Source organism: Lycorma delicatula, chromosome 11 (assembly GCF_047948215.1).
Source record: "Lycorma delicatula isolate Av1 chromosome 11, ASM4794821v1, whole genome shotgun sequence".
NCBI lineage: Eukaryota > Metazoa > Arthropoda > Insecta > Hemiptera > Fulgoridae > Lycorma > Lycorma delicatula.
In genome coordinates this window covers 60,769,202-60,797,171 of record NC_134465.1, presented here as the reverse complement: position 1 = coordinate 60,797,171, position 27,970 = coordinate 60,769,202, and the positions used below count along the sequence as shown (strand labels likewise).

At 29.5% G+C, this 27,970-nt stretch overlaps 1 protein-coding gene across 2 annotated transcripts in view; it reads right to left on the bottom strand.

The window, feature by feature from the left end:
- Positions 1–3,544: 3,544 nt before the first annotated feature.
- The window catches only part of lilli (AF4/FMR2 family member lilliputian), a 629,406-nt gene continuing 604,980 nt past the window's right edge, over positions 3,545–27,970 (bottom strand). For both annotated transcript variants that reach the window (XM_075378353.1, XM_075378355.1), the window contains exons 12-20: positions 27,729–27,969; positions 23,807–25,187; positions 19,896–20,004; positions 18,655–18,815; positions 17,536–17,724; positions 15,225–15,302; positions 11,214–11,310; positions 5,969–6,299; positions 3,545–3,918 (exon numbers count right to left, since the gene is read on the bottom strand). In XM_075378353.1, coding sequence (XP_075234468.1) covers positions 3,809–3,918; positions 5,969–6,299; positions 11,214–11,310; positions 15,225–15,302; positions 17,536–17,724; positions 18,655–18,815; positions 19,896–20,004; positions 23,807–25,187; positions 27,729–27,969 — 2,697 coding nt within the window. In that variant the 3' untranslated portion in view covers positions 3,545–3,808. The remainder of the gene's footprint in view (positions 3,919–5,968; positions 6,300–11,213; positions 11,311–15,224; positions 15,303–17,535; positions 17,725–18,654; positions 18,816–19,895; positions 20,005–23,806; positions 25,188–27,728; position 27,970) is intronic.

Below are 27,970 nucleotides of genomic sequence, written 5' to 3'. Positions count from 1 at the left end.
TATTCCACATTATTCTTTAAAAAATATCAGTAATTGTTACAAAATTTTATTACTCTTAAAAGTAGTACTATAACAAAATAAATATGTATATTGTATGGAGTCGACATCTGGTATCAGCTGTTGTTTTGTTTACAATATAAGTTTGCTGGTAGCCCATTTGTATGTTGCCATCTTTGTTTACTAACATTGCAGACACATGTTCTATTATTACCTTAACGCCAGTGCTACTGTGTTATTTCGATATGTAAGTGATTTTTATTTGAATCTTTTTTGTATATAGTTTTACTGTTTTATGTTTATAATTTATCTGAATTATGGCCAAAAATATGGCTGTAAGATTGAGTGAACTGACCGACCGCTTGATGCTACATTTACAGACAATGATGATGGATCATTGGCATCAGAAATTTCAAATCTTTTTGATGATAATGACACAGACCCAACATATATTACTGAAAATGATTCAGAGTCTGGTATTAGAGATATCATGTTCACAATTACAGATATTTTTTTTTGAGAAGCCTTCATCACTTCATCATTTATAGTGTATTAAATTTTTACTAAGGGTTATATATATTTTTTTTGTATATTATAAACTATGTTTGGAATGAAATAAAACAGTTTCCCACAGATAAATTCTATCTTGTTTTTTAGAATAAAATTTAATGTATTCTTAACAATAAAATAACTTCTTAAATGTAGAAAATTTATTCTTAACATTTTGACACCTAGTCAAACAATAGCACTTATATAGAAAATAAGAAATTTATTTTTTACCAATACCCTACAGTTTCAATGGTTAATGCACTGGTATTTTTTTTAGATACCTCCTGAAAAAAGTTTGATTAAAATTTTTTACGTAATCAAAATTTTGACCCAGGGCTCAAAGGGTTAATACATCGCAGATTATACTTTGAAATACTTCTCTTTTTACTATATGATAAACTTTTTCTTTCTTTAATTTTATTGTGAAGTTCTCTCACACTGGTTTAAATATTATGTTTATAGTCGGGCCTTAACTGTATTAAGACGTTTTTCATACTTTTTTTTAAAATAAATAATTAGTTAAATATTGCGATAGAAGTATCTTTTGATATCAATTACTTTCATTATAAAATATGTTATGATCGCACAATATTAGATATATATAATTAGAAATTATACCTTTTACCTAAAGTATTAAAAGTAAACCCTTTATACTTTGCACTGCAATTATTTTATTTAATTACATTTATATATATTTAATTTATTCCATAATTTATAGCAAGTGCATCATACATGCTATAACATTACAGCTATATAGAAGTTTATTGTAATATTATGTAATATTAAAACTTACAAAAAATGAATAGTTAAAAATATGTTTAATTGCTTCTCATTAAACTTTTTTTTCTTTAATACTTTTATTATTTTCTTAAATAGTTCATTTAGATCAGGATATTTGGTCCCATCATGAATAGTTAGTTAAAAAGATATATAGAATCCACTATATATAATAAATAAAGGCTCTGAATTATAAATATAATTATAAACAATGTATCAATTTAATTTCGCTGTTACCTTCATAAAATAAAATTTAAAAATATGTTTGTTGCTAAAATACCATATTACTTTAATTTTAAGAAGAAAGATAAAATATAAAAAAACTTTACGTTAATATAAAAAAATGTGAAATTTTATTAATATAATTATTAATTAAGAATTAGACAAGGACTACAAGAAATTATGGAGAAAAATAAACATAATTGATATGGCAATGAAGGCACTCAAAAAGAAGAGAAAGATATAATAACATAAATTGATAAAAAATATATATTTAGTGTTTTATTATTTTTAATATATCTGGATGAGATGTGGAATTAGTCATTTCAAAAAAAAGTTTCAAAGCTTTTTACACATAAATAAAAATCAAGTTAGAAATGGATTGTATAAGTAAAATAGGCTAGAAGAAGAAAAGTTATTAGCTGTAGCAGAAAAAAAAACGCAATAAAGTGACTAAATAGATAATAAAATAATGAAATAAAAATTGAACCCTTTTAATTAGTAGTCTATAAATTAGACATCAAATTTTTTACATCTGTACCAAATTTTGATCTGACGTAACAAGACTAAAAATAGAATTATCAATTACACTTTTAATTTCAAACAGTATTGTTTTCCATGCTATTCCGATAATTTTACTTGTTCAAAAAATACATTTATTTTTTTCATTCTCTATAAAACTATCAAAAACAATTTTTCTCTAAAAGTGTTCACTAAATAAATAATTCAAAAATAAAATACGCATTTATTTATTAATAATTTTGAACCCAAAATAATAGTTTGGTGCAATTACTTGTAGGATAAAAAAAATTTTAATAAAAAGTTAAGCGATCTAGATTATACTTAACTGCAAATTTTTTTGACATGTTTGAGAAAGATTTTCTAATTTTTTTCCAAAAATTTGAAAATTAATTACAGATCTTATAAAAACAGCTAGATTTTCTGATAAGAATTTTTCTTTTTCTATGTGTAGCCAAAGATTAAAGATGCATCTGTACTAGAGTGATAATTATTACTAGTATTATTTTACTTCAGCTAAATGCTTTATTTTTATATAACCCTGTATTCTTGAAAAAAAATTTATAAAGCTTAAAAGTAATATTTAAAAAAAAATGGACTTCTTTTTAAAAAACTATTTTTTAATTAATTTTAAAAAAGTTTTAATTAAAGCATTATGGTAAAATAACAATGATTAAAAAATTAACATGCTTGTTTTTAATAAATTAAAAAATAAAGAATTTATAAAGAATATTTTAATTAAAAATTATGGATTTTAATTTTTTTTTAACTTTATCAATTAAAAAAGTATCGTTAAAAAATTAAATTAATATTTAAAAAAAAAATTATTTTTATAAAATGCTTAACAATAACAATTAAATTAATTATTATTCGATATACATCAATTAACTAATTAATAATAATTATTTATTAGGAACTAATTTCCTGATATAATTTTGTATTGTATTTTTTCTTTATAAAAATAATATTACTTAAAAAAAAACCAATCAATCAATCAATCAATGGATAAGTTATTTATTTTAATGCATTTAATTACATTCTCTGATAATAAAAACAAAATAATAATTACAATAAAAAGATAGTATTGCAATAAAACTGATGTGTTAAACAAACAATAAAAATAAATGATCAAAAACTCTACTTTTAAATAAATACATTAACTTAAGTGGAAAAAATTATTAACTGACAATATTTTCAATAATCGTTATACAGTATAGATTCAATTATTTAACTATAATATAATTCTGTAAATAAATCGTAATTTAATTAATAAATAAAAATGATAGACTGATTTAATTAATCGATGAATTAATAGTTGCGAGGTTGGATTAGTTTGTATGTAGTTATTTTAATACTATAATCTTTATTTTTCAAGAAAAAATTACATAATCATTAACATAAATAAGTAATTACTGAATCAATACATTTCTGATAAATCTACATTAACATAACATTATGTGTATCTTATATAATAACAGGGGAAGACAATCAATATATCGTTGTTAGAAAAATCAAAACATCTGAGTTGAGAGTAATGATTGCTTATTGTTTTCTTCTTAAAAAAAAACATAATTAAATCATTCTATTTAAATATAATTATTAATAATAACAGATTAACAAATAAATTAATTGTGCAAAATAAATAAATAAATAAGTAAATCAACTAAATCAATATAAATTTATAACTATTTCATCTCATTTGTTTTTCTTCTTTCTTTTTAGATTAAGTTACAAATATCGGCCCCACTCAAAGGCTTTTTAACTTTCTGATCCCCATTTGAACATAATGTACAAGATGTCTGACGTTACTATTCAGCATTAAAGGCCCACAATAACGGTCAAGTTCAATGAAGAATTCTGTAATTAAAAAAAAAAACAAAAAAAAAACCAATTAATAAATATATAACTGTAGAATCAAAAAGTACTGATACAATACAAAAATTATATTTTTTCTACACACATATAACATTTGAATTACGTAGCTGAAACCTGTATCAAATGAGAGTCATTATGAAACACATTTTTATTATGATACAGATGTTCAACTGATCAAATCTACTCTTTTCAACTACTGACTGATCAGAAGCAGGTAATGTCAGCTGTTATTTTACTATGGTTTTAATCCGATTTAGCAGTTAGCAAATTGAGGTTACTTTCAAAGTACACCAATAGGTGTACTAACTACTTCCCAAATAACAAAATTCTTCTACCTCCATAATTTTTTCTCCTCCTATTTTCACATTCAGTGGTCCATCTTTGTTATTTCTACTACATTTCATTACTTTTGTTTTGTTCTTGTTTATTTGGATGCGATAGTTCTTGCGTAGAACTTCATCTGTGACGTTCATTGTTTCTTCTAAATCCTTTTTACTCTCGGCTAGAATTACTATATCATCAGCAAATCGTAGCATCTTTATCTTTTCACCTTGTACTGTTACTCCGAATCTAAATAGTTCTTTAATATCATTAACTGCTAGTTCCATGTAAAGATTAAAAAGTAACGGAGATAGGGAACATTCTTGTCGGACTCCCTTTCTTATTACGGCTTCTTTCTTATGTTCTTCAATTGTTACTGTTGCTGTTTGGTTCCTGTACATGTTAGCAATTGTTCTTCTATCTCTGTATTTGAACCCTAATTTTTTTTAAATGCTGAACATTTTATTCCAGTCTACATTATCGAATGCATTTTCTAGGTCTATAAACGCCAAGTATGTTGGTTTGTTTTTCTTTAATCTTCCTTCTACTATTAATCTGAGGCCTAAAATTGCTTCCCTTGTCCCTATACTTTTCCTGAAACCAAATTGGTCTTCTCCTAACACTTCTTCCACTCTCCTCTCAATTCTTCTGTATAGAAATCTAGTTAAGATTTTTGATGCATGACTAGTTAAACTAATTGTTCTGTATTCTTCACATTTATCTGCCCCTGCTTTCTTTGGTATCATGACTATAACACTTTTTTTGAAGTCTGACGGAAATTCCCCTTTTTCATAAATATTACACACCAGTTTGTATAATCTATCAATCGCTTTTTATAAACTTCTATATAATAACTATTTATTCTTTTGACAATTATGTCAGATTCTGAGGAAGAAACATCTTTAACACAGATTGATATCAAATAGAAGGTAGAACTTATGACTAATAAATAACCTATTGCCCTGTGGCAATAGGTTATTTATTCATTATTCATTAAAAATATTGTTTAATGAATTTTTTTGAAAAATTGAAAAAAACATTCTGTAAACATGTATTTTATCAGTGATTTAATTTATATCAATAATCCCAATATTTTCTCAGTCATAGAAAAAATACAGTATTGCAACTCTCTATAATGGCTATTGATGCATTCTTATGAAGTTTATGACGCAAGTCTTTGCGAAGAATGTCTTAACTTACTTCACACTCATGCATTAATGGCTGTCATTATAGACTCATTGCATAATGTATTATAATACAATCCCTTAATGAGTTAGTAAGCGAGATAAAAGAGGAACTAGCAACTGATGTTTTCTATAAATATAAAATAATAATTAATCAGCCAGTTGTTTGCTGGAGACAAACTGAATTAAGCACAAACAAAGCTGAATTTATCCAACAGAATGTAGTATTAAAACTACCCCTAAAAAAAAATCTAGCATTTCTTCTTTCAGACATGAAAGGTGATAAAAAACCTCATTAAAAATTAAGTGTTGAAATAAAATTGATAAATATGAATGAACTAAAAAAGTTTGAATTTAAGAGCACGTAAATGCTTATTATTATGAATATTGTTTAATGAAGTGGCACAATCTATGTCTAAGAAGAAACAATCTTCACGGTTAAAAAATTAAATTATTCTAAATAGATATTTTACATTACAGATAATTCTTTTTATAAACAAAAATTAAAAATCACACATATCCATTACCTCTATGATTGCCCTCATTAATAAGAGTATCTGCTTGGTCCCAAAGGTCATGAGCGGACAACAGGCAATTAAAGTGTTGGTTTACTTCTTGCATTGAAGTATGAACAGTTACCGGTACAGCAATACAAGGTGCGCACTGAGCATTAGCGCCAGCATTATTTGGAGCTATAAGACCACCGGTGCCACCGCGTAGTTCACCACTACTGTAACCTGATGACTGAGATCCAACGCTACCAACACTTCCAGCAGGTGATGGCGTAGGCGACATAGGTGAAGGTGTACCCTGACCACCCAATGAACTGCACTGATCCATCGTAGTAGGTGGACTGGACTAAAAAAAAAAATTAAGACATTAATATATTAAAAATGGAATCTAAACAATCATAGACAAACAACTGCAACAACACCAAAGGGGATTCAGAAAGGGAAGATCAAGCACAGAACAAATCTGGAACCATAAAACATAATAAAGGATAGAATGACGAACCATAAAAACTATGTACCTATACAATAGATTTTGACAGCTCAATTTGATAAAAAGTAACTCTCACAAGGATGGGGGAACTCTCACAAGGATTCAAAATTAAAACAGGCTTAAGAGTAGGGGACAGCTTATCACAAATTCTTTTTTTATTGCAACCTAGGAAAGGTACTAAGAGAATGGTAAAAAATGATGAAAGAAATTGAAATACACCACCAAGTACAATCGAGCCTAAAATTGAAAGACATTGGAATTAACCGTCTAGTCTTTGCCAGTGATATTGCAATTTTTCAGAGGATCTCAAACCAGCAGTAGAATAAATAAACCACCTAAAAGAAATCGCAGAGAAAGTAGGGCTAGAAATTTTTTTTTAAAGACAGAATTCATGACCAACATCAAAGAATTCCCCAAGTTCAAAATCAGGCATTACAACACGACAACCTAATCAGAATAATATGATATTCGTAATCAGAATGCATCATCAAATTAGAAATAAGTGAAAAATAAATGCGACAGAAAAAAAAAGAAGATCTTGAGGAAAAAACCAAGGATCAATAAAAATGGGGGAAAACGAATAGAAATTCAGAAGTAATAAGGATCTTTACAAATGCATTGAAATGTGAGAAAATATCAGATTCAATCAGAAAAAGAGAAGCCAAATTCTACAGCTACCTTACGAGAATGAATGATAACAGGCTCACAAAACAAATTTTCAATAACTGAAATGAATTGACATCAGTAGCTCAAAAAGACCTAAAAGAATGGAAAAATAGAAAGAAATAGTAGAAGATAAAACAACATTCAGAAAACTGTACAAAATTTCAGATGTTTCTAAGAGATGGAAAAATGAAAGAAACAATATCTCATCATAAGAGAGAAGGCAAAAAACAAAGTGAAACAAAAAACTGAAGAAATATTGAAAGACTGAAAATATCCTAAAGAAAAATAAATTATTGTAATATGTTGTTTTGCAAGATTTTCAGTTGGCAAAAAAAATTTTTTTATAAAAAAAATTATTTATTTATCACTTTAATATTTTTGGTTTCAGTTATTTTTTCTCACTTAACTGTTAAAATATAAGAGTAAAAATCATTATAAATAAACAATTGGTCACTGATTTTAGTATAATGGATAAAGTGAATAAAAAAGTAAATTACAACTACTCCATGCAGTTACAACTTCATTTTTCTGTAAAGGTTACTACTTAACTGTAGTTACAATTTCATATTTTAGAATCTGAGGAGGGTACAATCCACTTTTATCAGTAGTCATTGGCATGGAAATACTTCCAGAGACTTTGGTGAAAACTGAATTTTCTTTTTCACCTAATATTAATAAAAATATTTTTACCCAATCTTTAAGTTTGATCTTTTTGTTTCTTATTGTTTTTTTATTTTGGTCTCCATATTTTATACTAATGAAGAGTTGTGAGAATTTTTAATTTTTTCCTCTTTGGTTAGTTTATAAATACATCCTAAAACCTTTTTCCTTTATCAAAAACGTAAATAAATAAAATAAAAAGATATTTAACTCTTTGGTGCATACACGCATGCAGGTACACTGTAAAGTACATTTAATGTATGTAAGTTCACACATGCACACACACACACAAAAAAGCACCTACTTAGATATTATTAGCATGTTATTTTTAAATTTTCTGTTTTTATTTTGATATATCTATTACATTTTTAAAGGAATTTTGAGGGAAGGAAATGGACAAACTGAAAAGTACGAGTTTACAAAATACAATGAATGAAAAAATAAGTTAATATGCATTTAATAAAAAGTCTGACATTTCTTGACATTTTTCTTCGCCTTGAATTTTTGTTCCTTCATTTTCATTTTGCTGTACATTATATTCATCTGTTTTCGTCATTTTCTACTAACACGTTATTTTAAAAATCAAATCTGTCATTCAATTGTTTTGCTACATTATACAATGCAGTACAAACAACTTTTGGTACTTTCTCAACAGATGCTCGAATGAAATTCACCAGTACTTGAAAGTGTTGCTTGATTTTCCCAAAGCATCTTTCTATGATGACTTTCTTTGACGGGTAAATTATAAAAATTTTGCTGTTGTGCACAGCAAGGAGGTTTGGATGGTATTACAAGGGTTATTTTTTTTTCAAGGTCCGATCGGTTGCAAAATAAAAACCCGCGCAAAAATCAGATGAACCTTTGCGCATATGTGTTGCCCAGCGTCTCTAGTATGGCCTATTACATTTAATTACGCCGCATCACTTCATTTAGTTCTGAACACGCAGCTAGCACGTAAACATGTCTACAACAATAGCATCTCCTGCCAAGTGTGAAGTGCGTGCGGTAATTCGATTTCTTCAGGCTGATGGATGTATTGCAGCTGAAATTCATAGACGAATAAGTAATGTGTACGGTGAAACTTCAATGAGTGACAGCAAAGTGCGACAATGGTGCAGGAACTTTAAAGCAGGACGTACAGATGTTCTCATGATGCAGGCGGTCAGGGAAGGAAGCAAGTGTCAACCGATGATCTCGTTGAGCAAGTGGATGAGGCAATTTGAGAAAATCGTTGGTTCACAATTCCTGTATCGAGTGATTTGTTTCCTGAAATGCTGGCTAGGAAGACAACATTTTGGCACAGACATCGAGCTGCAGACCAGCATAGAAACACAGACAGCTCCATTCTATGACGAGGGTATTGGAAAATTGGAAACACGCTACGACAAATGTCTAAATCAGAGTGGCGACTATGTAGATAAATAGCGTAACTATGTAAGTACTTGTTACAAATAAAAATATTTTTATTTTTACTGTGGTTTTAATTTCGTGACCGATCGAACCTTGAAAAAAAATAACCCTCGTATTAGCCAGGGTGAAAACCCGTACCCGGAGTCCCCAATAAGCACGCTGAACCATTGTACTGCAAGATATCGGATCTAACCAGGCTTTGCCACCATATCCTGGCATCATGGACACTTTCAGGCCAATCAACATTTACACTGGTAAATACTTCATCCATATTACAGGTAACTTGTATATTAAGGCTGGCATTCCCTTTACAGTTAATATATTCATCCCTGTATTTCTGTGGTTTCTTTATGTCTATATGGCTACAATGTAATGTGCCTATTACTGTCGCTATTGTAAAAAATCTCTGCTACAGCAACTTCGCCTCATTTATCCATTATTTACTTGAGAATTGTATCCAGTTATTTACTTTAGCAATAATCTTGTCCATAACAAAGTTAATCGTTTTACACACAGTAGAACGATGGTCACCAAAGTCCAGTGCAATCTTACTCTGAAAAACTCAAGTCTCACCAAGGAATCTTAAAAAAATTTCAATTTTTACATTGTCAATAGAGCACATCCTTGAGATTCAGATAAAAACTTATCACTAAATTCTTCTCCGAGAAAATCTACATTTTCATTTTCCAACCTTAATAGCTCCTTACACCTACTAATTTTTATGGCTTTTCTTGGGATGTAATTTTTCCTCTAATGAAGTGTCAAACATCACCATGGTTATTGCTTAAAATTAGTCTGCTTTTCATCAGACTTAAAAAAAGGATAGTTTAAAATAAGACAAGTGTTCTACAACAATAGAAGGATCTTCCTCTTATGAGCTAAGGCGGCTGCGCACTGAGCTAAAATTGACATGAAGGGAGTGGTAGTGCTAGGTAGGAAGCAGAGGGAACAACAACCAAGTTGCAACATGAATGACAGTTATTGCTGCACTATACTTACAACTTATCTTCAGTTTTTCCAGATACCATTCCTGTCAGTGTAGATATAACTACCTAGACTTAGTGTTTGTTTATTCACTTCGATTTGAGTTGTTGCTACTACTATACCTTAGATTCTATTATGAAGTTGCTACATTTTATTAACTTGACCCAATGCGTACCAGGAAAATATGCACACATCAAGACAATGATAGTTGCTTCTTGTTAGTAAAAACACTTTTTTAAATGTCTTAATGTAATTTATTTTAGAAAATTTTGTATTAAAGTTATTTCTTAATGTTTACCACCTGATGTGTCCACTACTGTTTTATTGATTTGTGACTGAACAATCTATGATTGCTCAAACACATCTATCTGGTAGATAAAATCTCCTGGTACATAACAGCTTGAGGTATTTTGTTTGTATTTTTGATGTTTAGTTGAAATACGCTATTATTTAGTTCTTGTTATGGTACAATATTCAACAAATGAAATATTGGAAAGAATTGCAGCTTAATGTTATTAGTTGAGAAAACTTACTCTGCCTGCTTTTGAAAATTCTATCTCGAGTACATAAAAGAAACAGAAGCTAAAAGATGTGGCCCAGTTTGATGAATATCAGAATACAGTTAAAAATTGTAATGATTATAGAAGTACAGAAAAATAACAAATTTATGTGACAAAAGGTAAATTGGATTATTAGATTAAACCTAATGTGTAGAATTATAATTTTTTTTATTATTAATTAATAAATTTTAATGTATCTTTACTATCAATAATAAAAAAAAATTAATTATAATTCAGCATTAATGCTATATAGCACTTAACTATTGCATCAAGTACTGTTCAAAACCTAACTGTAAAATATCAATTTTTAACGAAAATTGGTCAGAGGTGATAGGATATTTTTTATTACTAGTCGTCTCAGTAAAACAAACTTTTATAAAACGTTAATATGAATTAAAGAATTGAAACACAGATTTTTTATCTTTATTAATTCTATATATAAATATTGTATGACTGAATAACGCTTAATGAATATTACAGATGTCATTACCTTTTGTAAATGTTCATTTACTATCTTATGGCACTCTTTCATTTCAGGCCGTTTCATTTTGAACAGTTTAAGGTGAAGTAAAGACTGGCAGCGAAGACTGTAAACACAAAAAATCAAAATTAAAAAGAAAAACCATTTACCATATAAATAATACATATTAAGTTTGTGTATCATTAATTATGAGATCGATAATATCCTCTTATTGGATATAAGATCCGATAATAATGATTGTGTAATTTCATTATCAAAGCAACTTTACAAATTACCGAAATATTTTACACTGAGACACTGGATAAAACTTTTTTTTTTATATTATACTGGCACACAATAAGTTTTATTACAATAAATAGTTGGTCTAAACCAGGAAATACAATTAACTGACCAAATATAAAATATTAGCTTTAATAAACGTATTTAAGATTTAGATTTTTACAACTCCCTCACTGTTGTGTTTTACTTTCCTAGAAATTATATATTATAAGGAGAAGGTATGGGAGAATCATGTCCAAAAATTAGCTTTCTTTCATTCAATTTTTTGATATTTTTTCAATTTTTAAATTTTTTTAAAAATGTAAAAGTTGGAAAGTAAATTCCAATCTCAGGATTCCAGGATCAAGAATGTTCAAATTTGGTGTGATGTTTTCTACATATGGAGCTATTGAAGTATCGAGTCTTGAGAGAAGTAATAAGAGGAGGGAAATAAGGTTATTTTCAGTTTTTAATAATATCATTCTTGATTAATCTTAGATTATCATACTATCTTTATATAAAAAATAGGATCAATTATATTTTTTACCAGTCATCATAAGTAAAATTTATCTTATAAAACATGTTACACTGAACGGTCAAACACTAAGACAGAAATACTACAAAATAAACTAGCTGATAAGGCACAAACTTACAATCTGTAGATTAACATTAATAAACTTGTGACAATTTACTTCACAAACAAAAGATTACGTAATTAAATAATTAAACTAATTATACAGTTCAATATAAATACAAATATAAATCAAAACTCCTAATTATATCAGAAAGTTAAAAAAAAAGCTATCAATATAGGATTTAAAAACCTTAAAAATAAAATTTTCATATAGTTTTCAATATAATAATAATGGCAAAATTGAATAAAAATATTTTATGTGATAAAAAATCTTTTTGTAGCAGGGAATATTGTTAGCATTAGAAGTTAATAAGTATTCCACTTGTGTACACATAGCACACAAAATTTATTTATATAAAAGAATCAACAAAAGGAGGTTTAAGGTGAATCTGATGTCAAGTTCACTAAGACAACCGAACTGTTTGTTACACAAGAAGTCAGACTTCCAAGATTTCTTAGTGTTTCATCAGTTACAATTTCAAAACTCATTATTTATGTACATGAAAAATATATATAAGAATAAATAAAACAATAACACTATGAATTGAATGTAACATTGAACTTATCCCTTCACTATTATAACTTGATATTTAATCATCGATAGTTCTAAAGTGTAATTTTTTATCTTTTTTCAGTAACGTATCAATTTTGTAAAATGTCAAATTTATAATCAATTTCCATGTATAAAATTTTCTACTGAATTTTGAATTAAAGAAAATTTTAGAATTCAACTAAAAAAAAAATTCTTTAAAAAAAATTATTTATACTACTTGACATGAAGGTAGCATTTTTTTAAATTTATATTTAAAGACAAAACTTTTATTTATTTACAAGTCATACTCTTTCCAAAGTAAAGATATTACTCAAAACAAGCACTTTACATTATATCGATCCAAAAAAGAATTTGTGCTCGCTTGTATTCCCATAAATACGGTTAACAATTTAAGGCCGAGTTAGATCAGCTACAATTTAATAATCGGCAGCAACTTGATAACTCTCCAGTGAGATCTCAAGAACAGTTTTTATAGTTTACTTTTTTCTGTTTTTGGTTCTGGGTTAAAATGCTTTAGCATTATCATTGCCAAAACACGATTTGTTTTAAAAACTTTGTCAAAAAAAAAAATTCACAATTAAAAATTTAAAAGAAATGCCCATAAAATAAAACGTAATAAACACAAAACAACAGTATAAAAAAAATTAAAACAAAATAGTTAAAGGAAAAATTTTAAAACAAAATAAATGTTAAAACACAAAAAAAAAAGTGTAAAATATTAGCTAGCACCCCAAAGAAATAAAATTACCCGATCTAAAACTTCTTTATTATTGCCCAGGATTTGACGAAAATTCCTGGGCAATTTAAACTTACAACAGAAGGCCGCATGCATATCATATGCATTCCACAAGAATGTGGGGCACAATCAAGCGGCAGTTGCATCGCATGCATATTGGTGCGTTTACTGCTGACATCAGATACCCGTGAGTAGCTCTCGTATGTCCTATCCGCAATCGGCAGAGAACGACTTCCTCACGACAAATTTTCCTGTATGAGGAGTCCCATGGCAACACAGAACCTTTAGTGTGCCGGAGTTTGGTATCTACTGTAGCCATCCAGTTATCTTGCAACTTTGCACGAAAAGTAAGTTTCACACCAGTTAACAAAGTCAGATGCAGAAACATGGGAATTGAAGGATGGTTGACTACAAGCCTCTTTAGCAGCAAAATCTGCACGTTCATTACCCGGAATCCTCACATGGCTACGGATCCGACAGAAAATCACTTGTGTTGCGATTTTTCAACTCAGCGATTGCATTGTAAATGTCAGTAACGATAGGATGTGTGGAAAAAAGATTTTCTAAGGCTTGGACAGCACTACACGAGTCACTACAAATAAGGACACAATGATACTTAGGATTAATTATATTCAAAGCCTTATTTTTTAGCGTACAGTTCAGCAGTAAAGACACTCGTAATACCAGGTAGACCAAACATATAGGTTCAGCCATTAACAATAAATGCACAGCCAACGGTATCGTTCTGTTTCGACCCATCTATATATACCACTGTGTTTACATGGCTTAGTTCTGCATTCTACATAATTCCGGGAATGAGTGAAAATTTTCATTACAATATTATTATAATATTTCCTTATAATATTGCAACAAATCTAGCCTACACAAAATCATTTATTAATAACTCGCTGCCTTCAACTGGGTAAAGATATCTTGATCTCATTGCTCATTGTTGTGGGTGGGGGGGGATCTAAGATTTCTCTGGAAGTAATTTACTTTTATTTCATGGTCCCTGTATGTATGGACCATCCCATTACTATCGTTCACTTTTTTTATTCTTGAATGTTTACTCACACTAGTGGGTGATCTTCTGTGAGTTTCTACAAAACAATTTCATGCTTACAACTTGAAATATTTTTGCTCTTTGATAGGCATTTGATTTTTGTGAGGCCATTTCACCAACCATTTAAGAACACAAGAGACGTTTATGTTAATGAGATATTTATCATCATATAAATCAGGCCTCCTAATTCTTCATAATGCAATAAATCTTGATAAATATCTCCTCTACTTAACTTTCTGTAAAGTTCTAATTAACAGAATCTGGCCTAGTAATCCAATAAGCTAACAAACAACTAAGAACCGGTTTTTTTATACGTGTTACTTAAAAATACTACACAATAAATTCCTGGCTGCTGGAATATTACAACAACGAGTGAAACATCAATACTAATCTAATTTTAATCTTTTAAATTTTTGTTTTATATGATAGCAGAATATTAAATAAAATTAAACATTTAATTTACAACTAATTGCATATAGAACAAGTATAAAATATTGAATACAATCAATACAGGTTCTACTCAGACTTTATAGAAAGCTAAAACAGGCTCTTACTATATGTTTAAGAAAAAAATAATAAATTTTGACTATGCTTATGTGAATTAGAAAAATAAATAAAAATAAGGTTTTACAATATATTATTTATAAAGATGACTTCTATAACTTTTTAAAAAGTAATGAATTGAGTTGGTGAAAGTAATACTAAAAATTGCGATTAAAGAAACAATTACCATGACCAAAGTAAAATACATAAAAATAAACAGAAAATATACTAACGTTAAAACAGCCAGTTTATTATACAGATTTCCTTGTACAGCAGATGACTGTGGATTACGAAATTTACTAGATATGTATCTGTAAAAATAAAACATAGACAAATTAATACATTAAAAATTTTTTAATTTTTTAATTTTTTTTGAAAATACACAATGAAAAAAATTCTATATTTTTATATATAAAAATACAAGGGCATAATAATAATAATAAGCCCATATATTTTTCAGTCAATGTAACAAACAATCCAAACTGTTTTTACCTATTCAATAAAGAGTACTGTGATACTTAACCCAAGAGGACAGAAAATTCTTATAATTGCAGCAGTTTTAATTTTATAACCGCACTTATAACAAGCAAGAGTAATTCCTTTTTGTAAAATAAGAACAAAAATCAAAAATTCTGTTAGGACAGATTTATACAAAATAGAAGAAACCAGAAAAGTTAACATCCGATTTATTTTCTCATCAAACATTTTTGGGTGTTTTGATCCACTTCTCCTTTTCTTTGTTTTCTGTACTAATCTATAAAGTGTAATGTATCTCCTGCATTTAAATTCTTAATTGCACGTTTCATATCATTCTAATCTGGCTACCTCTACAGTTTATTATCCTCTCTATGATCAATTCACTAATCCTGGATGCCTTAACATATGCCTCTATAATAATCTTGTAATTATTTTTACAAGATTCCTCTCTCTCTTTTCAAAAAAAATAACGTTTTACTTCATTCTTTATCAACCCATTTACTTTTTAGCATTCTCTATAAATATATTTTAAAAGGTCTCTTATTTTTTTCTGGATTTTCTTTTTTCCTTGTTTTAAATAATACAAGCATGTATTTATCCTCAAAAAAATCATAAGTGCAAAATAATATCCTCCACACAAAATAAATACTTTGTTGAAATTCCTAATTGTTTGTTTAATACCAGCAGTTCTTGTTAACATAAAAAAGCTTTTGTTTATCTGTACAAGTTGGTTCCTTGTGATCTCATTTTTTTCAATCCTTTAACTTTACTATCTAAATTAAAAAAATTTGATGATTTCTGATATGAACCATCCATTACATCACACCATTTACTCCCATTATTCTTCTTTCTACCCTTGTTACCACCACCTTCTTCATCCTTGTTTACCTTCAAACTAACTTTTTCACCAGTAATCGGTCCATACCGTTTAGTATATTTTGTAATTCACTCCTACTCTTTGCTAAAGTAACAATGAATTTTTAATGCAATTTTTTATCCTTTCACTTTTCTTCACTTCATTTTTTTATTTTAGCTAATGACTTCATACACAACCCATCCATAAACAAAAATTATCATTCTCATTTCTCTTGGTACCTTTCTGTGGCTTACATATCCTTTATTTTCTACAACTGTAGAAAAAAATTACTTCCAGATTCCTGTAGAAATTGTTAATAACTACTCCATTTCCACATTTCAATATTAATTATCTTAAAATATTAAACATTCTACATTCCATTCAAGAATGTCAAATGCTTTTGCATCAGTGTACTTGAACTCAAGAAGGTAGCTTTGCTTTTTTTAATCTAGTAAAAACACTCTCACACACACACCTACTTCCCAATTTCATTCTTCAATAAATTTAATCGGTTTCAAAAAATAAAATTTAAATTTATAGTGGTGATAATCTTATATTTTATATTGAAAAAATATTTACGCTTTATGTAAGTAACTTCTTACCTAACATTTTTAGACTCCTCTGTTTGTATTTATTTTTTTAATAAGTAAATCTTTTAAGGAACAAAAAAGGTAGACAATATTATACATTAAGCAAAAATTTATTTGGCTGTTCATAAAAAACTGATTCATGAATTTTTCTACAGATATTGAAGAACAATTACTGTTTTATTTATTATACATTTGATTTTTCTACATCTTTGTTAATATAAAACCTTTAAATTTTCAAAGGATGGAAATACCGCCATAAAATCTCTACAAGCTTTCTGCACTATACAATTTTGTTTTTTGAAGTGGTTATAAAAAAAAAATCTCTTTAGTTCCACTAGTGATTAATGTTAACAAATAATAATAATATGTATTCTGTTCTTTTTTTTTTTTTTTTATTAAGAATAAATTAGATTATAATTTTTCATATTAACTGTTTCATATGTAACTAAACTTATTATTTTAAGCAATAATTGATATCTCCTAATTAAGGAGACAAGACAGACAACTTATCAAATTAATAAGATCCGGAAACACAATAAAATAGATTCAATTCAAATTTTAAAACTGGAATTAAAATTTAATTGCATGTCATATGCCTGAACACCGAACAAAAGTACTTACTTTATTAACTGTAATGTATCCTTATACATAGAATATAACGCTTTATCCGTCACAGATTCATGCTCCATTGATAATCCTGTTAATAAAAAGTATAATACAGCCTCTAAATACTGGAGTCCCTGTGAAAATTCATCTACCTCTGAATCGGCTGTATGTTTTAATCTCTTCGCTTCAGATAAATACTGGTCTCTGAAAAAATAAGTATAAATTGCATTATATCTTTGAAATATATATACCATAAAATTCATAGATTGTGCTGAATTCATTTTAACCAAAATCTGTGATATTGACTCGTAAATCTAATAAAATAAAATACACAGTCTGGTGGTGGCAGGTTTTACTTTTTATCAGGCTACTACTTTTCTGGGAAATGATCTTCCATTCATTGAAAATAACAATGAAGATCAGAGCTGCTATGAGGAAACTGTATGAGAAGCCCCGCATAAGCAAATATCAGGCAAACATCTCATGAGTGAAACCAAGAGAAAAGTAGGTAATGCTACTTGCTGTTCTGAATTTCACTGCATTGTCTTATACTGTGCTAAATTCATTTTAACAAAGTTATGCGCAATACTGACTCTTAACTTCAGTATCATTATGCTTCACGATAATAAATGGTTCATAGAGAAATTGCCATATGGATGGTGATAAATTTCATAACTAATTTTTAAAACATACATCTGTATACTTATATAGATCATTATATGGTTTTAAGCACATCATATAGCTCTCCTTAATTTATTGTAAAGGTGCACCTAATCACCAAATCTACTTTACTACTAACTGCCACTAGTTATAAATATTGCCATTACAACACCACAGACTAAATTAAAAAAAATGTCAGTTAATTGAAAAAAATAATAAAATCATATTACTGACCTTATACCTCAATGAAACTTATATATTATATATTTTAACTACTGGCTAAACTAATTATATAAACCTTATAAAAAATGAATTTTGTAATATATGGAAAATTTCAAGCTTGACCAGGATTTGAAGTAGAACCTTCTGATTGAAAGTCAAGAAGACTGCTGGAAATATATATATATATATATATATATATACTAACTTGAGATCAGTAGTATGTACGTATGTATATAAAACAACTATACTAACTTGCATTCTGTTTCAGAGAGATCATCACATTGGTCGTAATAAGAATAGAACATATAATGTTGATTAGCTGGATACATTTGTTGTAACGCAACTTGTTGTACCTCCCTCTCATGATTTGTCTGTGGTACATTATTATTATTACAATTTGAAACTACTTCATTCTGTAACAAAAGGTAAAAAAAAAATGAAATAAAATCAATCAAAAATTATGTCTGAAAATCTGAAGGAAAAAATATGTTAATTAATGTTAACATGTAATTCAATTTCTGCTTAACCTAATTATTTGCTTTGACAAGTTTGGTTCATTGTGATTTCATGTGGCTTTATGCTTCTTTGACAACTCTTGCTTAATCTCTACAATTCAGAAACCTACTTCGTCAAATAAAACTCACAATGTGATTTAATTGGAATATTACAAATTAAGATAATTCCAAACAATCTGCTAAATGTCAAATAATTCAAATTTAAATTGTACAAAATATTTTCACATTTTCTAACTATTGTAATGCAGTAGCAAAAATTGCGATACCTCTATTAAATATTGTAAATATTGCAATATTTCAACTGTTAATAGGTTTACGTTTAAAATATACTTTATAAAAAATGCTATTAATCTATTTTGTTACATAATTCAGTTACTTTATTAATTATTAAGTCACGTTATGTAATTATTAGTTTAAAATTGTTAGGCCTACTTTTTGTCTTACATATACACAAAACCTCAAAGCAGTAGTTCCCCTACCATCACATTGCATCAATTAGTCAGCAATGTTTCCACATCAAGAAATAGCTACAAAAAGTTTTGGTTCAATTGATTGCGTGTCATTTATATCAGATCTTTGGTGTTTTAATGGCGATCTGAGTTAGGAAACAAAAAAAATCTGCAGGGGTCAGGTTGGGAGAATACAGTGGCTGCAGAAAAAAATCAACATCAGATTCTTTTTTTTTTACAGGTGCGACAGTGCTACAGTTCCACTTAACTAAGTAATACAAACATCATATTGGTAAAATTACCTATTGTTGAGAAATTAATAAATTCTGCAGCTTTTTGAATAGCCATGAATTTGTGTGTGTGTGTGTGTGTGTGTGTGTGTGTGCACATGTGCACACACACACTCAAATACATCAATACTATAATTTAATAAAAAAATCTTTACTTTTGTCCTTTTATTAATTGGACTAACATTAAGAAAACATAAATAACCTGTTTAAAAATAGAATACATAAAAGAAAATACATACCCTGCTATTATGCCTACTTTCTCCTCTTCTTCGTTTTACTGGCTTATGTCTTCTTCTTTCTGGTGAGCTATTAGAGCTTGTACTTGCTCTTCTCTCTCTCTTTGGAACGCTTTAAAAAAGAATTAAAATAAACAATACATATGGAAAGAGCATTAATAAAACCATGAAATCTACAAGCTCAGATATTCATTTTTTTTTTTTATAAATTAACTAAAGATTAACACAATCAAAATCACAGGAAAAAATTTTCTAATTTTTTCTACAGTACTTTGAAATTTCTATTTCCTAATCTTTTAATTTCATTCCTAATGTTAAATTACAAGTAATTTTAAATATGCTACACCGCAAAATACACTTTCCTATCAGATATACTTTTTCTATTGACATAAATTCCTACTGTATCTCTTTATTCTCTTGCATTATTACTTTTATAGCAATAGGTGTAACAATTAATACACTAAACGTGAAGAAAATGCTTCTTTGTTAATAGTAAAACAAAATTAAATTTTGTTTATAACTTATGGAAATAGATTAGAGTAATTTGTACATTTTATATATAACATGTCTGTTAAAAAAACAATTTTATTTTATAGATAAAAAATATTATTTGAAAATAGATAACTTCAAGTCACATACATCTATTCAAATAAACATATTTTAAAACTGAAACAATCTGCAATAATTATATTACAAAATTTGTAACTTGAAGGTAATATAAAAAACTGCTTTTACAATATTCTATTCAAAATTTTACAGTACAAAGTTTATACAAGAAGAAATATTTATTTATTTTTCAACAATCAATACAGGAAACAGAGTACTACAGAAAACATAAAAAATTCAATCACAATTCAAAATTTCCCTTAAGATTTTTTTATTTCGTCTTCAGTCATTTGACTGGTTTGATGCAGTTCTCCAAGATTCCCTATCTAGTGCTAGTTGTTTCATTTCAATATATTCCGTACGTCCTACATCCCTAACAATTTGTTTTTAAGAAAATAAAATTTATTTTTTCAATAAAAAAAATTTTATTCTAACTCCACTCCTACAAACATATAAATCATTGAATAGCAGCTACTGAATGAAAACAAAATTTATTCAGCTGCAACTTTTGTTAATTTACAGATTCTGTTCCACAAAGTTTTAAATAAATATTCATCATGTGACACTAACAGTTCTTTTTACATACCAGTAACTCAAAGCAACAAAGTAACCTGTTCGAATAATTCTTCTGCAGTGTAATTATAAGTAAAATATGGAAAAAAAAATTTAATTTCATTAAATCAAATTATAATTGTGAAAATTTAGGTTTTAAGTAATCTTTTTAATAAAAAATGCTGTTTTCTTCGAATAATGAATGGCATATAGTTCCTCCGTACGTCAAAAATAAATTACACAGCCAGCAGCTGAGATAATATGCCATAGACAAAATTATACACATAATCGTACATTTATGAATAACTGGGTGGCCCCAGATAAATTGAACCATAAATGGCAGAGATTAAACGAAAAGCATCATTGTATTCAACATAGCAACAAGTAATAATAACATTACATTTGAATGCCATGTAGCAAGCTGTGACACTTATTGAACTTGTACGTGAGAAGGGAAAAATGCAGGAGGAGAGAACACGTGTCTGTCACAGCAGACGGGAGTGTCAAAAACAACATGCTATCACTAAAGGACCTGAACCTGAAGCCATACAAGATCATAACTTCACAAGAGTTAAAAATCTACAGACCATGATAAATCTGTGGTTATTGCAGAAGGTTACTGTAGGAAATCGAAAGTGGTTTGCTCGAGCCATACCTCTATTTCATGATGGACAAGGTGGTTCCAACTAAGTGGCTACATAATTCGCAAAATTGGTCTTTCGAAAACCCACGACAAATATTCGAGCTATCTCAAATAATTAACAATCTTTACATGATGTAAAGATTGAAGTGTGGTGCACTGTGTTGGGAACAAGAATCACTGGATCTATTTTCTTCAGACACACAGCGAATTCAGTGTGTTTTATTGCCGACATCTTCCAGCCCTTGGTAGAGCAACTGATACCAGACAAATTACAATTTGCGTATTACAGCAGGATGATGCGACCAGCACACCCTTCCTTGGAAGCAATGCGCTGTTTTCACACGTAACAGGACTCTCGAAGGATCTATGGTCTCCACGGTTACCTAATCTATCCAGTTTTGATTTTTATTTGTGGGCATCCTGAAAGACAAGATTTACCAGAACAATCCACAAATTCTTGACTCACTGCAATAGAATACACAAAATACCGTCACTAACATCCAACAGGACGAGTTACAGCAAGTCGCACTGAATATGATTCTTTGGGCCAAACTGGGCCTAAACCATGGCAGTCAACATTTCCAGCATACCCACCAGGAACCTACATAAGTAAGTTTTTGTTTTTCATTTACTTGTATAATACTGCCTTATAGTTCATGTGTTATTGGCTTGCTTTGAGTTCGGTTTATCTTGGGCAACCTCAAATATACTATCTTATGTCACGTGATACATATATAAATCATATAACAAATAATGAATCATAAATCTAATTACATGTAACTAATTACCTATATGAATCATAAATGTAATTAGATGTACGACTATAGGCTTCAGAGCCTATATAAAAAATAACTTTCCATAAATCGTTTACTGCACTGAGAGAGACTTCAAATCAGCTTCAACTGAAGTGAGAAGGTATTTAATAATTTTACGTCTTTTGTTATGTTTTAAACAACTTTAATTCACTTAGAGATATATAATTCATCATGAACAAAGTTTCCATTTATCCAATTGACATTGAGTTGGATTACAGATCAATGCAACGTAACTCGTTTTAGGGAGTTTATACAAATTAGCTGTTAAACTGGATTAACTCCACTCAACTCTAACTTTAAACAACTATTCCTCTATGAAAACTTTATCCTCCTCTTTTCCCTTTTTCAGTTCTTTCTTTGCAGAATGCAAACATATTTTTCTTGCTCTTCCATTACATTACTTAAATAATTTTAAGTCTATCCTAATCAATTCTCTCCCATAGTGCTATTACACAGGAGTTATACCTTTCTGATTTTTCTTATCATATTTCTAAAAAAAAAAACCCTCAGTTGCCCAATATTTATTAGTTATATTATATTTACTTAGTTACCCAAGGCTCTAAAACATATTATATTTTTATAAAAATTATTTCTTGAAATGATAGGATAAACAACATTACATCAGCAATGTAATTTTAAATTGCAGACAGGTATTTTATCTCATAAGTGTATAATACTACTAAGACAGCTCCTGTACATGAGATATTCAAAAATCACTTTTAGGAAGGACTGAAAAATCAAAAACTATTTAATTCTTTAATTTTGACTTTACATTAAACAATTTCATATCACCCAGAGGCATTTTATAATTTAAAACTAAAAAATGATGATAGAAAAAAATAAAAATATCTTAATGAAACCATGAAATTATTTATTAAGAACATCTTCTCCAACAAGTTATCTGAACAAAACTTACTAGAGACCACCAAAGAAACTTCCCCAATAAATTAATCATTAATTATCAAACTAAGTACAGTTTTGTAATACAATGTGTTGGTACAGGAAAGAAGAATTAAAAAGAAACCTGTAAAACACAAGTTACCAAATTAAGCACAACTTCACTTTCTGTTCTCTAACAAAACTTACTCATAATAGGTCAGGCAGAAATTACATTTAATTACAAAACAAAAAGCGCACTCTAACAGGATTTGCTAAGTCCCAGCTCCATCGCAGCTACATCTAATATTTCTGTTAAAATATACAATTTTAATTCCATTCTAGATTAATCAGACTAATATAATTGGGATGAAAGATTTCATTAATAATAAGTATAATTTAAATTAAGTAACTCAACTGACCTTGTACTGGTAACATCAGACTCCACCTTTGGCTCAACTGCATTGTTTACAGTCGTAGTAAACCTCCTATGAACAGGATCGACAGAAGTCAGAAGAGGATTGCTATTTTGTTTAACAGTAGTTGAAACCGGTGAAGGCAAAAGAGCTGGTGATTTTCTTTTTTTATCACTTCTAGACTTGTGCTTTTCACTTCTACGATCTTTCTTATCATCTTGCCTAGTATCAGGCAATTCAGTCCTAGTTCTCACTTCTTCAGAAGATCGTTTTTTAAGCATTAAATTATCAAGTTGCGATAAATCAAGTCTAGATAAATCAATCCTGCACATAATATTTAGAGTCTTATTACAAGAAGGTTGTTGTGCAGGAGAAGGAATTGGGAGCGGTGGAGGGGAAGGTGGATGAGGGAAATTGGTAGGGGAAGGTATAGGTGGCACACGTGGCGATTCATACGGAGACGTCCGTTCACTATCGCACTCAACCACTAATACACCTGGTGTCTTTGATCCGCCTTTCCCGCCGCACTTTCCGCCCCCTTTACCTTTCCCGCCCTTACCACCACCTTCATTGTCTCTCTTCAACACTGAAAATAACCTTCTTAATGTATCACTTTTCTTTTTATCCTGTTTAGAATTTCCTTCAACATCCAATTTAGGTGGACTTTCTTCTTTCTTTGGATCAGCATATGGGCTGAGATCATGGATCGGTCGCTTAGCACCGGCTGGAGTCAAACGATTAACAGGTTTAACCGGCGAAGATGATACGCTATCACGATCAAGTTCATCATCACTGCTCGTATCACTCGGTATCATCGCACGACTAATAACGCGTCTCGGCCTTTTCTCTTCCCAAGAAGAATCCCTTCTTGTTCTTTCAGATGAAGTCGCCTTGAACGGCTGCTTTTTCTTCTTCCTAGGTGATCTCGTAACACTCCAATCTTCATCATCCGTATCACTTAAACTGGGTGCACGTTTTGGACGAACATCTTGCTTTGGTTTTAATTTAACTTTTTGTACTTCATCTTCAGAATCAGAAGGAGTCCTTGGAGGTTTAAGAGGTTTCCTACCACGTTTTTTCTGCACAATTTCAACTTTTTCAGCAGTCTCAGGTTTATGAACAGTTTCTGGTTTTGGTGGTGGCTTCATAACCGGTGATTTCGAACTTCTTTTTGATGATTTTGTTTTCTCTTTTCTTGATTCGATTGGAGGAGGTGTTGGTGGAGTTCTAGGAGGGCGCCCTCTTAAACTGAATCTGTAGTTTTCACTTTCATCATAAGATGACTCCAACTGGGTATTTGACATCTGTCTACGAGGCACCTTATCGATATCACTATCAGAACCTAAAGGAGGTATATAAGGAGGCAACCTCCTCGGAGGGACTGGTCCTGAAACAACAAACAAAAAATTAATTAAATTTTTTAAAGAAATTTGTTATATTAAAAAACTGAATAATTAAAAATAAATTTAAAATTAATAACATAAAAATATTTTAGAAACTAAATTATTTAAAAATATTCTTAAATTATCTCGTGATCTCAGCATTATATACAAGAAGCAGAAGGGATTGCTGATCTCTTTACATTTTGAATGTGAAGTGTGCATCTGGTGCCTTTATTTAAGTTTTTAGAAGCATAGTTTCATTGAAAATAATAATTCAGGTTTTGGTTTTATAGTGTATGGTCAAACAGTATAACTGTTTTTTGTTTTTTTTTTCAATTTGTTTTGTTTTTTGTTTTTTATGCAAAATGAATAAATGTGTGAGAAAACGAAGTGAGCCATCTACATCCAGAGAATCTATTGGTAAAAAGATGAGACTGTACAATGAGATCCTGACCCCAAAGGGAAGAGACACCTCCCGTGGCAGTTAGGTCACCATAATCCACCCCCTCCATACCTAGCCCTTAGGGGCTTTACCGGAGGTCATCTTCAGTACTTCAGCAACAGACATCTCCCAGTTTCAATTGTCTCAGTCAGGATGCCATGAATGAGACACCCACTGGTGTACTAGCACTGACCTAAATGAACGTGCTTACAATAGTCTCAAACAAGACCATACCAATTGAGCTGCTCCACCCTAACTTACCCGAATTATTTTAATTATGGTTTTAGCTCACTGGATGGAAAGCCACAGTGCCTTGTTTGCTTTTAAGTCCTCTCTGATGAAAGCATGAAGCCATCAAAATTAATTTGAAACGAAACATCCGGCTCATAAAAACTAAACATTGGAATTTTTCAAAAGAGAATTACATACTTTGGAAAATCAACATGTTTCTACTTGTAAATCAAGCCATACTGATAAAAGTACAATTGAAGCCTCATAGCATTAAGAGTAGCTAAAATCTCCAAACCCCATACAATTAGTGTTTTAAATAGGCACGGAAGAAGCAAAAACAGTGTTCTAACTTATCCTGAATGTTTAAAGCAAAATAAAATAAGTTGTAACACCATGTAACTAAGTCTTTTTTTAAGACATTGTGAACAGTTATTTTAGGAATGCCCAACTGTTTACAACACTTCTGCACTATTTTTTTATCATTTCATCTGACATTGATGATGGTCTTGGACGTGTTTGTTTCAGTAGGCTGCCAGTTTCTTTGAGTTGTTTGTCCCATCGCTGAATGTTATTTTCATGCGAGGGGGTCTTCACAGACTGTATTCACCCCTAACATGTGTACCCGACTCAAATATAGCAAGTCACAACACATATGAGCCTTCCTCTGCACCGCAAACATTATAACTAACACACATACACTGCTTGCATGTATTGGAAACACAACACACATGCACTAGATTTCGCACACATAAATGTTTTCTTTCATATAACATTTAATTCATCTCTCTACAATACTTTGTTCTGAAGCTATAACCATTTAAAACATCAATATTTTTTCAGACACGCTGTATTTAGAGGCAGACACAGTTCTACGACTAAATTTAGTACATATTATATATGCATAAAACTGGAAGCTGTTTCCTTTCAAGCAACAATAATAGTGTGCTTATACTCTGATATTGCTTGATGAGAAAGATTAAACTTGCAAATATATGTGCATATTTATTTAAAATTACGACGACTTGCAGATAAGGTAAATTACAGAACCAGAATTTTAATTTCATATCATAAATGTTTTTAAATAATAAAATGCGATTGCTAGTATATAAACTTTTTATTTATTATTTATCTAACATGTACACAGATGTTTATACACAAGTTTTTTATATGTACTACACCATAACCTAATTGCTAACAGTGATGCGACATAATTCACTAATAAAACATGGAAAATCACTTCCAAGAATAACAAATATCGTGTGCAAGGCTTATTAGAATGAAGTATGCTGTCAATCAGTCACTCGTTGCCCTTTTTTAACCATAATAAAGTGATGCAAACTGGCATATTATTATTTTAAATGCAAGTAAATACGCATCAGAAGTAATGAATATCCCTGCAAAATTTAAAGGTATTCAGTCATACAAGCAATGAAACCTTCACTCCAATCACCGCAAAAATTGACTGTATGATGAAGAACTTAACCCTCAAAGAAAGTATTTTTTACATGTTATAACAGCTATCAGACGAGACGAATACATATTTGTAAAGTAAAAAATTAATATAATCCCTTTTTGTGGGAAAAATACATTACAGTCTTCACTACTACTTCACAGGAATGAATTTAATACGATCATTCATCAGCGATTATTTTACATAACACAAAGGAATTTCTGTAATGTTGAATGTTAAACTATTTCTGTTCAGTAGTGTTAAAATGCTCAAAACTATTAATTTCTGTTCACCATTATCACAAGTTAAACTTAGAATCGCTTACAAAATATTCTATTAGTTTAAAAAAAAGAAGCATTTTGTAACTGAATAAATAACTAATATATTAAAAAAAATATTAATAGAGACTAAAAATGCAATTACCTGTACTGGAGTCATCACTGTCAGTATGCACACTATCACGCGATGCGTCACGCGTCGGCCTCTGCCTTCTTGATCTCCGCCTTGTCGGTTTCTTTTTATTTTCACTTACATTATTATCAGAGTCGGTTAACTCAGGTAATAATGGTGGTTTCGCTACATCCACAAGCATTCCATGTATATCAGGGTCGAGCTCAGTTTTTCTTTTTGAACAGAACTCTTCCTCTTTTAAGATGTTCCTCTCC